The 14,406-nt window shown below is 45.1% G+C and overlaps 1 protein-coding gene across 5 annotated transcripts in view; it reads right to left on the reverse strand.

Moving 5' to 3' along the window:
• The window catches only part of GRIK2 (glutamate ionotropic receptor kainate type subunit 2), a 653,190-nt gene extending 640,901 nt beyond the window's left edge, over positions 1–12,289 (reverse strand). For 2 of the 5 annotated variants that reach the window (XM_032338955.1, XM_032338958.1), the window contains exons 1-2: positions 12,110–12,284; positions 6,438–6,844 (exon numbers count right to left, since the gene is read on the reverse strand). In XM_032338955.1, the coding sequence (XP_032194846.1) occupies positions 6,438–6,552 (115 nt within the window). In that variant the 5' untranslated portion in view covers positions 6,553–6,844; positions 12,110–12,284. Of the gene's footprint in view, positions 1–6,437; positions 7,088–12,109 lie in introns of those variants that run through there. The other 3 variants (XM_032338959.1, XM_032338960.1, XM_032338957.1) reach the window with 3 other exon arrangements.
• Positions 12,290–14,406: the final 2,117 nt, after the last annotated feature.

The following is a 14,406-nucleotide window of genomic DNA, read 5'->3' on the forward strand; positions in this document are numbered from 1 at the left end:
AGGCTTGACTTTCATGTTGGGACTGGCTGTCCTTCAGAGTTTCCAGTGTAAAGCAGGGAAGTACCCTTTTATGAGGGAGAAGGGACCTAAGTGGGTTAAAATGTGGTAATCCCAATGCCGAATTTTTAGGAAGAGAGAGAGAGAAAGAAAAAAAAAAAGGACAGGATTGAAAAGACAACATAAAAGAGCAAAGCCTAGGACTATACTGAGAACTTCTTTATTACCTCTGTAGTTTTTCTACCACAGATAAGCTTTGTTTATAAGTAAAAAAATAATGAAACTTTAAACAAAAAGTCAAATTTGTTCTTTTCAGTTACAGAAAAGAATACATTATCAACACTTACCCTCAATACCCTGTATACTCTCAAAGAATTTTAAGTGCCTTTGTGTTTGAAGTAAGAGACATATAATTCAATTTATTAGGTCAGTTCTTAAAAATATTTTCTTATTGAAACTTGCTCCTAAACCTAGGTCCACATATATGATGAAGATCTAAGGAAAGCTTATTTAACCTACATTAAATCTTAATAATGCATTAATGAGTCTTTTAAAGGGATAATTTTAATTCCCCAATCTTCAACCATAAAGACTGGATAGTGCTAATCTGCCTTGCCCTTTCGATTAAACTTGTTAAGGGCATTCTATTTAGTCAGCACCCAGAATGGGCCATTAAAATTCTTGTTCGGTAAGAGTTGTGTTCAGTGCTCTGTTGTTTTAAATTCCATTAAATCCAAATGGTCTTTATCACCCCATGACCACCGTGACTTCAATCAGCCAATTTAATTACCTTACAAAATTGTCAGCAGAAGCAGCAAAGAAAAACAGGAAGCCCTATGACGTTATCAGATTGAAATCTTCCTCTTTGGTGTTTAATCTAGGCCAGTCAATAATGATGATATGCACCTACTTCCTTCCCTTTCAGGGGCTTTTGACCTTACCTTTCATGCTAAGATTTAGGGTTTAAGGTTCATTTGAAGCATTTCTAGTACCTCGATAACAGCACTATGAGTTGAATGCCTGTAGAAGATAATGCTACATCATCACCCAAATAGAATACAATCAACAATTCCATTTCAACACATCAGATCATTCTACTGGGGGAAAACTTAAGGTCTCCCACAAACCCTGGGTATGATGGAGGCAGTGGACTGATGATTTCAATACAGTGCAGCTGAAGAACAGTGAACCATGCTTTCTATTCTGAGGTGGAAAAATGGATATTGATAATTTTCAGGGAACAAGTGTAAGTGGACCTACAATAACACAATAAAATCTCAAGAACAGAAAGAGAAAAATGAATTCCTCTCCCTTTAATTTGTACTACAAAAGAGCAAAGCATCTTCTGTATCAGAAATTTTGACAATTAAAGGAAAATCAAAGATTATGTCATCTATATCACAGGCAACACTTTATTTAATGGCGAATAGACTTGAAAGGGCTCTGATAATCAATGATACATCCTGTGTTTGGTCTATGGTATGTTTCTCCTTTGTGTGGGAGCAAGTCACATTAACTTTCCTGTGCTGAGTAAATGTTGAAACAGTGTCACTTGAGAATTCAGGGAATGAACACACTGCAATAATCATTTGAATTAAACTAAAAAGCAGAAGGTGTCTGTCTAAAGAAATGTCTACTGACATATAAACCCCTGTTCACTTCCGAAAGACAACCTCACAAAGCCTGAAAATGTGTTGAGTTCCATGTGTCTGGGTGGAGAAGGGGTGCTATTTCTAGAGGACGAAAAGATCATTTTTCAAAGTCATTTTCTGAAATGAGTGTGCCTCTGTTGATGGATCACATAAGAGTTAGTCTTTGAAGCTTTAAGAATAAGTGAGAACTTCAGTGAAAAACAGATATATATAGATATATTTTAGTGGCCATTGTATTGGCAATTTCTTGGAAAGATTTCCCTCCCCTGCTTTCCAGAGCTCAGCTGAGCAGGGTGTTCCCGGCTTTATCTGTTTCAAACAGTAGCCGCTATTACTCCCCCATCCCCGCCTCTCAAGAGCCAGTTTTCCTGCTCCCAGATGTAAGGCCACTCCTCCCTCCCGCCCACCTCACCTCCCAAAAGAAGAAAAATCTCTTTCAAAGAACTTGTAGAGAGTGGCGGCTTCTAAGCTCAGTCAATTCACTCACCCTCCTTGATGCCGTAGTACATCTGCTACTAATTATTGTATGTGGGAGCACATGGGATGTCCAGCAAATAGGGGGATTCCCATGGGAACTCTTTCCACTCCTTCTCACGTTGTGGGTTTTATTATCTGAGCTGTCCCTGAGCTAGCTGTCTTCACCTTCGGCATGTGTGCTGGGAGGTGGCTACGTGCTGCGCCACAGTGTTGGCCCGTGCGCAGTAGCAAGGAGGTCTGAGCGCATCTGGGGGAAGACCTCGCCTGCAAAGCCTTTAAAGAAAGCTGTTCTACCCGCAAGCTTTACAGAAAAGCTAGGTCAAAGCAGCTGGAGAAAAGAAGTGGCCTATATCACACGCTCAGCTCCTCCGACGCGACTAGTTTGGAGAAGCTGCCCAAGAGTTTGGGAGAAAGTTTGGGTTGATGTCTTCGCTCCTGGCGTTCTAAATGCCAGTTCAGATCAGGACTGAAAAATAACCAGACCTCGAAGATCGGCAATGACCGGCAGCTTGAGGAGTGACTGCTCAAAGGAGATGCCCACACCCCCAAACTACAAAAGGGATTTCTAGCCCAGTACAGCACCCCAGGCAGTGCCACTTTCTACACCCACGCTTTCCCAGAAGCAGAGGTCTGAAGGGAACAGGAAGGAAGGGAGGCTCTTGTAACAGAAGCAGTGTTCAAGTACCGAGAGCTGCAGTAGTTCAGCAGGGAGACTGTGGTATTGGGGGCAGCCCCCGAGAACGGAAGGATCCTGCCTTTGCCCTCTCCAACTACCCGCGGGACCAGGACGCAGCTGCAGAGACACAAAGGTGCCTCATTTACATGGCCCTGGGACCCGCCCGAGCCTGGTAGCAGCCAGAGTGGGGGTTTCACAGGCACCTGGAAAAGCTGGCTCTGAGAACGTTTGACCTGACCTGGAATGGGGGAAACTGACCCTAACTGTCCGGGATCCACTTTGTCCCCTGTTATCTTCTCACTAGGTGGGCGCTGTGGAGAAGCCAAGATGTGCACAGCTAGGATCAAAGACAGAAACGGCCCAACCCACGGAGAGGCGCCAGCCCTCTCGCTTCGGAGGAGCTGACTCTTGGCTGACCATACGTCCCTACTGTCCTGGGCTGTCTTAAAGCATAGGGAAACCGCCCTAGGGTCAATGTTCCAGCCAAGTTCTCTTGGAGTTGTTTGCTAAGCCATAGGAGGAACAGGCCAGGGTGTGAAGCTCAGGGGGAGCCAGCCAAAGTGGGAGGGGTGTGTACCAGGACAGAGGCGCTCCCAGGCATAGCTGCCTACATTTAGGGGCACTAGAGAGGAGTCATTGTACCAAAGTGTCAGACTTGAAGTGCAAGAGTGCATTTGCCTGTGGGGTGTGTGTGTGTGTGTGTGTGTGTGTGTGTAAGACAGAGGAGGGAGAGCAGCGCTGGAGCCAGAGAGAGAGAAAGAGAGGAAGAGGGAGAGAGAAATGAGAGAGCACGAGCAAGAAAGCCCCAGCGCAAGGGAGTCAACTTTGTACCCAGAAGGGGCGGTGGGGGGCGGGTGGAGAATGCAAGGGATGAGGCAAGGGGCAGCACCCAGGGCAGACAGCTCCCCAGTCCAGACTTTGAAAGGAGGACACAGGGTCAGGGCCTTGGGTGGGGGGGAGGGGACATGGAGGGCAGGGTTTGAGGGACCTGGGGAGTGGGGATTAGGGGTAGAAAAGACAGCATAGAGCCCTTGAGGGTGGTTTTCCACCACCTGAGGGGAAGATGGGCTGGGGAAGCTTCCTAGCAGGGCTCAGGAGTTGGTATAGCACCAAAATGGAGTCGCTGGGTGGCTGAGCTCCTAGTCAAGCCTAGCCTGTGGGGGAAGGGGGGAAAGGACTAATTGCCACCTCTTCCGTGGAGGCAGCTTTTCTCACCTGCACCTGGCAGGCCACTGCTTCAGGGGTAGCTGTTTCAGCAGCAAATCCAAACCCTACCCTTACAAGACAAAGACAAGGAGCTAAGTGAGGCTTTGGTTGGTCCTTTGAGTCAAAGTTGAAGTTAACCTTTCTCCAGAATGGCTTATACACTCCCAACCGACCATCCAGTCCACTCAAAACAAGTTTCCCCAGAAGGAAAAAAACAAACAAAACCCCCCAAAATACTCATTGCATCCAAACAGTCCCAACAGGGGAAATGGTCTACTGATTACAATGTACACAATCTTTCCCCATAACCCAGGTCAGAAATCAGAGAAAATAGATCTCCATGTGGAAGATGTTTGAAGTTAATGGAGAAAATAACAGGTTATCTAAAAACTGAGCTGTTGGTTTAGGGTATCAAGACACTGTGAGAAGGTCTTTGCCTACTCTCCTATTTCTTAAGGACATTCTTAGTAAGCATTGGTCTAGGAACATATATTTTTGTGTGTGTGTCAGCTCTTTTAGAAAGCTGCTACACACTCTGCAACAGTCGCCAAGATTTTTAATATGAAGATATGAAATGATCAGCGAATGTAACAATCTAATGATTCAGCAAATATTGTGCTGCAAGACCAGACCAGCAATAATTAAATCTTTAGATTACTGGTAGCAGTTTTTCTGTTCCAATCTTCTTTTTTTCCCCCCACCCAGACCGAAAGCAAACACACTAAGGTACACTCATTCCCAAACACATTTCAGAAGATTCCTCACTATTCCAAATAAGTAGGTTGTACTACTCAAAATATTGGGCAAAACTACCATACTATAACATTTACTATGCTTTAAGGAGGACAGCTGAACGCACACACATTTTCCATGATACAGGAACCTGTTTAATCTCATCCAAAGGAACAGCATTCCTGTGGATGCTTGTTGCTAAGAGCAACGTGCTTAAGTACCATCTAAAGGCATGAAGAAAGAAAAAAAAAAATTCTACAGTAGGAATTTAGATATAACCTGTTGTCTCTCTTTGTCATTACCAGCCTTCTGGACTCCAAGTGTTTACGTGCTGAATGGGGGAGGGGAAGGTAGGGTTCCCTTTTTAATATGTGAAAAACATTCCTACCCTGGTTTCACAAAGCCTGAGAAAGATGATTTTATCATTACAGAAAAAGCACATGGGAAAAAGGAAAGAGAGAAGATGCTGTGGACATGATAGGAGATGCAGGCAATCACTTCAATTTAAATTTGACTGACTTAATGGATCTGTTTTTACTTCAAAAACACATGCTCAGGATTATATGGTTACTTGCACTCTTTGGTCTAAATCCACTTGAACTGTCAAAGGAGGCACCCACAGTGGGAGCATTTACCTGGTTGGCTTTCTCCTCTCTCCTTCTTATCTACTTAAGGGAACTTTCCCTCACTAGTTCTGCTCCTACTAAAACTCCATTGGCCATCCACAGCAGCTGAGTTTGCCCACGCTTCATTTCCTCCAAGCAAACCTTCTGACCAGCGTTTCCACGGAATCCCACGTTTAGATCTCCCTGCGCGCTCTACAGGAACCCTGATTCCTTAGGAAAGTGATAGATTCCTCTAGTATAAAACTGCCACTCGACTCTTTTATCATGCCACGATGAAATAAAGATGCATACTTAGATTCCCATACACGACTCCTCTCCGCCCCAATCACCGCTGTTAATCATTCATTAGATCAGGACGCGCGCCATCAGAAAGCTGTGAGAGGAGGACTCTCAAGTTAAAAACAAGACAAAACAAAACAAAAGCCCCAAACAAAAAAAGCCTCCTCTTGCTAAGTAGAGGCTTTTACCTTACAACACTATTTTTAAAAGCGCCGTGTCCCCTTAAGGGCACTAGGGGCTGGGAAAGCGGGGAAATTCACCTAAAAGGCTCTCTGTTCACAAAAGAAATCCAAAGGGTTCGCGCCTTTCACTTGCGGACCTGCCCGGGTCCCAGACGGAAGCGGACCGACGCCAACTTGCCAACTTGCCGAAGAGTTCCCAGGTACTGACTCTCGAGCCCCGCAAACGGAGAGGCGTGGAGCCCCGGCGCGCGCTTCCCGCCCGCCAAGCCCGCGAGGCTCCCGGGGAGACAAGCGGGCGCAAGCGCCGGCTGTGCCCCCAGCGTCATCACCATCTCGGGCTGCTGTGTGGAGGTAACGCAGCGACCACTACCACACACTGGCACTCATTTCACCCTCCCGGGGCTTTTTTTCTTTTTTCTTTTTTCAATAAAAGAAAAAGAAAAGGAAATGAAATGACGCGCGGGGCTTCTTTAAAACCCCGGGAGGCTCCGGAACTGCAAACAGGTCGGAATGCCCTGAGCCCACCCGCCTGTCAGAGGGAGCCCGCCTGTTTACATCCGGCTGCCTCGGAGCCGGATACCAGGCAGCAGAGGGAGATGGGGGATCTTACCAAATCTTAATACATGTGTGGTTCCTTGGGAATATCCAATCCACAGTATGCAGAGCAGGAGTTTAATGGTGCGCCTGAAGACTGGATTACTTAAAATCGGGGAAATAATCTTCATGGTGTTTCTGTGTCCACACGCGCGGCACCCACTTCCCCGATCTAGCGTTAGGCTCCCGGTTCGGGTAGGAATGAGGATGCGTCGAGTGGTGGCCGCAGACACGATCACGGCATGGTCACAGAGAGAGGAAGGAGTCTCCGCTTCCCAAACCCATTAGCAATCGCTGCATGTTCCTCACTCACTGCGCCAAGGAGCAACCTTCCACTGCAAGGGATGGTGGGACATCCATGTTAGTCGGGGAGCATCCGGGAGAAATCCAGCACGCACACCCACAACGTCCGGCCGCGCGAGCCTGGGGAAGCAAAGGAGGGGGAAATCAATAGGAAATCCAGCCTTGGAAACCTCCGAGGCGTCGGTAGCGAACCACAGTACCAGCACAAAAGGCGCTTTGCTCGCAAAGGTTTTGCCAGGCCCTATTCTACTGCACTGCTGCACAGCTTCTGACGTGAAGCCAAGATTAAGTGAGAAAAATTGAGATAGCTGCTTGCCTGTTAAGGCTCCCTGCCAGCGAGCTTCCCAATATCTCTTATGCAACCGATCTCATCGCCCGCCTTGAGTTTCAAGAAAGAAGTCGGATTTATTTACGCGGAAGAAACTGCTTTAATTTCCCGTAAGAGTCTTTGCTAAGAGAGTAACTGGTGTATGCAAACGGACTTCTTACAATCAGCTGATGAATTTTAATAAATGACAAGCTAAACCAAAGTCACTTTGCCTAGGAGTTGTGAAAAAGGAAGTGGTCTAAGGCAGAGGAATTTACTACAAATATAACCTGTCTTTAGGCTAAAAGAAAGTCTTCTTTATATTCTGAAATTTTGGTCCAGGAGTGAATATAGATTGGAGTACAATTGCAGAAGTTAAGATAGTCTTTAAAAACTTGAGTGGACATTCCTTGATTACTACCCAGGGGTTAAAAAAAAAAAATGTCTTCAAGTGGTCTTTTAGGAGGAAAAGTGTTGAATTAAAATGAAGGAATTGTACTTTTCCACACATTTTTTTTTAGCTCACCTGAAATAATTGTGCCTATGTATAAAGACAATGATGTTTAATTTGGTATAACAAACTCCAAAGGTTTCAATAATTTATGCCCAAATTTCTTCTCATTTTGGTTTTTTGAGTATGTTTTTCTTTCAGAGGCATAATATGGGATCATAGTTTGGGCAACATTGAATGTCACAGTTGTGCCTAAAAATGCCTTATTATTGTCTAGTGTTCTGGTCAGAATATTTAGTCTTCAAGCAATGACTGACTTGGCTTTCATCAGCTGCAATTTATTCAAGGAAAAGAAAAGTACACAAGTATATATTCTTTTAACATGAAAATACATTTTGCTGTTGAAATAAGTAATATGCTGTCATGCAGGCATAGAGATTAAAATACCCAGTCCTAATATTTTACATTCATAAATGAAACTGAGATAGTTACTAATAAGTATATTATACATATTAATATTTTAAGTGATCAAGTAGCATGAAAGTAGCAAAAAAGGCTAGATCTGTTTCTTAAAATTAATCTGCTTTTCATAACCAAATAACAGAGCATAGTTTAAACCTTATGAAAAAATTATAAGATTCTACCTTATTTGAGAAATATCTAATCTTTTAATAAGGAGGGATATGAGTACTATTTATTCCAGATAGCAAGAAAATAATGTAATGTTTTCATTCCATCATAGTGATTTTCTTATTCTATTTTTTCTTAAGGTATTATAAAATGCTGATTTGAAAATAAAGCTACATTTTGCAAAAGCATTAAGTGGGCATTGACTTTTTTGAAAAAAAAGATGGAGGCATAACTGCAGTGTCAAAAATAAGTATCATGAATGACTAGTTCTGCAGTGTAGCAGGCAATTCAATCAAATAATCTGACTATTTGAGCACTTTAAAAGGAACACCTTGTGCTAAAACCAAGGGTTTCTAGCGACTCCTTCAGTCCATGTTTAAAATATCTCTTGTAAGACATGTATAGTCCAATACATTCTGTATTTGTTGTTTCATTTATCCTATTCTATTTGTTCTTTCTCTTTTTGATCCTAGCAGATATAATAATGACAGCCAGAGCAAGAGTAAATATTCTTAGTTTTTTCATCTGTCAATATGATTGTTATATACTACATGAAAATAGCATGTTCTAATGTGACTAATCAAAATATTGCAGTTTTGCAGTTTAGTTAGCATTTAATAAAACCTGAGAAAACAAAATGCACTGTAAGTCCTTGTTCACATATTCTGTTAACATAATGGAATTTGACGTTACAGTTGTAACTTCTCTACTTAAAACTAGCATTCTAAGCTATTTGGCTTTTGTGGGATTATTTATTGGATATCTAGTTGGAAAAGTGAAAGATAAGCTTCCGGATTCATGAAGTTCTTACTCAGTATATTAAACAGTAAAAAGTCTATCAAAAATTTTTCTTACTATTAATTGGTCCCCAAAGAACCCATTTTGCACATATGCTAAATTAGGTTCATTTACATCCATCAACTAATCTGAAAGACTTCAGCATCACAGACAGCAAGTCCACCTGTCTAATTGAACTTCTGCAAGATAGGAGACGACCTTTCTTCAGGACCGCGGACAGCGCTCCAGGCATTGATTTATTCTGAAGTAGTACATTCAAAGTAGTACATTGAATGGGTAATGTGCCATTTGAAGTGCCAAAGTGAATATTTCTACTACACAGAGTCTGGGAATATGAGTTATTGCATTGTTCACACTGTCAAGAGGATTAGTTTTTCAACTGTGTTGTGTGTATATTTCAGTGTGACTTACTGGGATTGCTTAGCTTACCCAGGATGTGCTAATAGTCATCCTTTTCAGGGCATACTACTACAAAAGCCATCTACATTAACTGTGAGTTCCCTCATAAGCACGAAACTACTGTTGCTCAGTATTAAAAAAAATGCCTCAAAGACCACCAAGATTTCAGAATACTGAAGAGCATGCTGCCAATGTTCAGTGGCTAAAGACATTTCTAAAATATACAATTAGTTATTGGTTGAATTCTCCACCTTCAGCTTTTCATCTATTACAAGGGTAATCAGATCAATTCTCATTCTTTTTCATTAAACTTTGCTCACTCCTAGGACAAAAACAACAACAACCCTAAAAACAAAACAAACAAACAAACAAAAAAAAACCCCGCCAAAAATCTAAATCAAAACAACAAAATCCTAAGATTACCACCCCAATAATAGAACAGAAGGACTTGATAGTAGAGAAGATACCTCAGAATAGGGCAATTTTGAAGTTATTGCAAGTTTCTCCCCAATTCTGATACCTTCATATAGCTAAGGCTATATGAAGGATTGATAGTCATTATATAGTGGTCACTGACCATATTGAACTCTTTTTAAAATTGTCCCAGTTTTGTAATTTTCTTTTTTTCCCAAAGGAAAAAAATATGATTTGGTGTCAGACAATCATATATTTAGCAATAGTGAGATTTACACACCTTATTGCATAGCTTCATTTGCTTTTTATGTATTTTAACCATATGGCAACCTTGATATCTAAGAGCCAAAGCTCTGTAGGCTCCAAGGTCAAAGCAGAGATGACAAACTGCAAATGCACACATACATGCACACACAGAGATGCTGTATCTAAAGTAAGCCTACACACACACACACACACACACACACAACACACACACACACAGAAGGCTGACAAGAAGAGATATCAAGCCTATGATAAATTAGCAAAGAACAAAATGCACATCATGTTTATGTAAAGCTTGTTCCAACAACAACAACAAAATGCCATTAGCTTCATCTTTCACTGTGTTTTTATATTTACTGACACTAATGACCTCTTATTCTTGGGTACTATTACTTGAGAAGCAATTTTAGTTTTCTATTCTCCCAGTGAAAATGAATCTTATTCTAGTTAGCTGCCACCTGCTGGGGCATGTACAAATGTGTAATAATGCCTACAGCATAACGTTTAAAAAGACAATGCCTATACCTTTCGTAAGAAACAGCAAATACGTATCCCAGGACAACCTGAATTTCAAAGGTGTTTCAAAGGTTCTTCCACACCATATCTATATTTAAATTTTTCCACACGGAATTCTTTCTAAGGATTCCACTTGACTTGTCACCAAAGTCCTGCTGCTACATGACATTTGAGAAACCTCATCTTACAGTAATACCTGACCTATTCTTCCATGTGTGTGGCCTGTTGTGTGTAAGCTAAGCTAAAATAAACAGGCTGTTCATCCGTGGCATTAGAGGTGCCAGAGAATAAAGTCAGAGCTGATATCAGTTAAAAACACACTGTTGCATACTTGCACTTCACTCTTTCTAACTATGAATGCTATGCTATGCAATCCCTTGTGATTCCGAACACATATCAGCTGTTCCACCAACATTCTGCTGCATTGATGATTAATGACACTTAGAGTTTTAATTAATTTTTAGATGCCAAAAATAAGTGTATCTTAATTAAGAAATTGAATTGGAATAGCTTTACATGCCCTGGAATCATTTTTTTTTTCTTTTTAAAAATTTTAGTCTGTGCAATCCCCAGTGGGTTTTAAATAGAAGAAAACAAACAGGTAAGACTTCCAGGCATCACTTATTTCTCAATCACCTTCCTTCTGTGTGTTTCATTTTGCTTGTTTGTTTGTTTAGTAAGTTTCTAAGGCCACTGAAAGCTGTCTTGATGGTCACAGGAATGGTTCCAATAAAAAGTTAGGCAAATCAAAATTGAAATATTATTACCTATCTTCCAGTAACTAAACTACAAGCTAATTAAGATTCAAATGAATCGATCATCTCTTTTGAAATAAAAATAATCATCCATCCATAAGGTAATTTCTGATGACAGAATACTTACAGTATGAAGATGAAGAAATGCTAGAAGGTGGTCTGTGTGTTACCAAAAGGATAGTAGTAGTAAGTTTTCTAACGTCCCCTATTCTCTAAACTGGAAATCATGAGCTAGGGGGTCTCTGCTAGGTCGTGGTGTTTACTAAAGAACTCCCTGAAGGTAAAGATGTCAGGGGATGAGAGTCATTAAAAGTTTTTAGCGTTTCTGATCCACCCTGGTGGGTGACTCCCCCTACCCTAATGGGACACCCTCGACACCGGCGTTGGTTAAAATCAACGTCTGTACTTCAGCGCAGAACTAAAGAGCAGGGTTCATGGAAAATTGGGCGGATGGAAGGAAGGCTGGGGAGTTCTTCAGCCCCGCAGGCAGATACACAGATTCTTGCCATCTGTCTCTCTTCGCCCCGCGTGAGTCCCAGTAGCTGAGGCCACTTCCTGACACGTCCACTTATTAAATTATTTTATGAGGAGAACGCGAGCGCCCGCAGCCAACCGAGCCAGTTGTATCCTTGACGGGAATTGGCTGAGGCGAGCGGGACAAAGCCACTCGCAGCGAATCGGTCCGGCGGGTGCCCTGAGCGCACCGGGCTCCGCGGCGCGGCTGTTCGCCTTCTTCCTCTCCAGGCGTTCAAAGCCCCTCGCCCACCCCCGGTCCCTCCGGTGGGAACTTACACCCCGGGAGGCAGCCCTGAGCGGAGCCCACCGGGGGTGGGGGGGGGGGTAGTCCTTACCTCTCGCTGCGGGTGAGGTAGGCGGGGAGGGGGAGGGGTGGTCCTCGGGGAGGAGCAGGCGGAGGAGGTCGGGCGGGAAGTCTGCGGCTCCCGGACGGAGGAGCGCAGCCGCGGGCGCCGAGCGCGAGTGACGGCGGCGGCGGAGACGGAGACCGTGGAGCAGCGGCGGCGGCGGCGGCGGCGGAGACAGACACGCCTCCTGGCGGGGGTTCCTCGCCTCTTGCTTTAAAGGCGCCGCGCTCCTTTCCCCGCGGCCGCCGCACACTCCCGGCGGCTGCGGCCACCAGGGCGCAGCGCTCGCCCCTGGACAGCAGGAGGGAAAGTGCGAGAATTCTGGGCGCCTCCAGGCTTGGACGTTAAAAATCCCCTGGCCGGGACTTCATCTCTTGCGCACATCCCCCGCCTGCTCTGGGATGGAAGGACCGGGACTGAGATGTTCGGTCAGAGAGTGATGCAAACCCCCAAGGAATTCGCCGGGCCCTGGGTTGTGACAACACGTACAAGGAGCCCGAGCACGTTTAGTTCTGGGTGGTGGATTTTATACCTCTTCGAAACCATGGCAACGAAACTTCTCTGCCGCCAGGATTTGGGGAGCAGCTGGTAGTCTCCAAAGTGGCCCTTTTAGTCCAACTACGGTCATTTCCCTTTGAGGTTTGCGTAAAGATTTTGACCTGCGACTTACCCCCCGCACCTGCACCTCTTGTGTACACTACTAACGCTCTCCCCCAGCGCTGCCCTTACCCCCTTAGACGCCTGGAGTCCGTGCACCTCACCTCGCCTCGCCTCCGTTGCTGAAAGCAGAGACTTCCCCCGAGTGTCAAGGGGAGAGGGTTTTGGCAAGAAGTCTCTGTGCGGGTCCCGTACTTAATGACAAACGGCCACGCGCCACCCGCCCCCGCCCAGGTCTTTGAACTATCGACCCAAGCAAATTACAGAAAGAAGTTGGGTTTGCGATCTGGTGGGCGCTGAACCTGAGGTCGCAAATTCAAACCTTGGAGAAAGGAGCCGGGAGAGCAGTCCCGGCCAGGCGGCCGTCTGTCTAAATTCCCTGGAGCATTTTTTATTGGGCCGGAGGTGGGGAGGAGCACCTAAGACCCGGAGTCTACCCGTGGCTTGGCTTCGGGGAGGAGCCGCTGGCGGCGAGCCCTACAGGCTTCCCCTGCTTCTCAGCAGAAACGATTAGCTTCTGCAAACAATCTCTGATTTCTGCTCCTCTGGGTCGGATAAGTCAACATCCATTCAATACCATTGCTATTTTATCCTCGGCCCTACAGTATTAACTAGAGCAGAGACTTAGCAAGTTGCCGCGGGAGGAAGTTGGCGAGCGGCGATTTGAGAGAAGATTTAAGTGAGGCTGAGCGGGAGCAGGCCGCCCCTGAGCAGGGAGACAATTTGCAAAGGGGCCAGGTGAGGTCCCGCGGCTTGCGGAGTCCCCCAGCAGCCCTGATCCCCGGCGGCACTCAAATCTGTAATTTTGAAGGCCCAGAAGGAGGGAGGCTCTGCGTCTCCAGGCACTGATTGTCTTGGCTGAAGAACAAGAGTGTCCTTCGGTTGCATCTTTCTTTGCAACCCCCTTAAAATTAAGCCCGGACCGGTGCTTGGCTCAGCATTGCTACCGCGCACGCCCTGGGGCTAGCGCCTGATTCAGCCTAGTCCTGCAACACACCGAAACAGTCCTGCCAAACCCTACCTGGCTCTCAAGCAAAACCACCGGTCTCTAGCTTCTTGGACACCACTGAGGAATCTCTGTGCCTCCTATCTACCTACTGCGCCCGCCCAGGTTGGGGAGACTCAGGACTCACAGAGGTTAAGGAGAGATTAGTTAGCGGCAATGGAGAGTCTGTTAGTCATTTAAAGATCCAGGGGGTGGCAGGGAGGCTCCCGTAATTAAGTCAACAGCAGCCTTGTTGTACGGAGTAAATAAATAGTCAATGACTCCATTGTGCCTCGTGGAGCGGGCAGCACAGACGCGTGACTGGCTCTGGGCGCCTGGGCTCCAGCTGCTGTGACCTGCAGCCTAATGGGCCCTCGAGGCACAGCCCAGTTTGGGCCAGGCCCGGAAATAATACCCTATTCAGTCCCATTCCCCCGCAGGAGGAATGGAGACAACTTGTCTACTGGCCAAAGACACTGTCCTTGTCATCCTACAATCCTGCCTCCCCACTTCCAGGGAGGGAGGAGCAACAAGGCTTCACAGAGTAGATTCCCGAGCAAATCCCTAGGTGAGGGCATCCCGCTCTGTTTTGCCAGGGCTGGGAGACAGTAGAACAGGGAGTGTGTCTCATTTGACTTTAAGC

Source organism: Mustela erminea, chromosome 4 (assembly GCF_009829155.1).
Source record: "Mustela erminea isolate mMusErm1 chromosome 4, mMusErm1.Pri, whole genome shotgun sequence".
NCBI classification, from domain to species: Eukaryota; Metazoa; Chordata; class Mammalia; order Carnivora; family Mustelidae; genus Mustela; species Mustela erminea.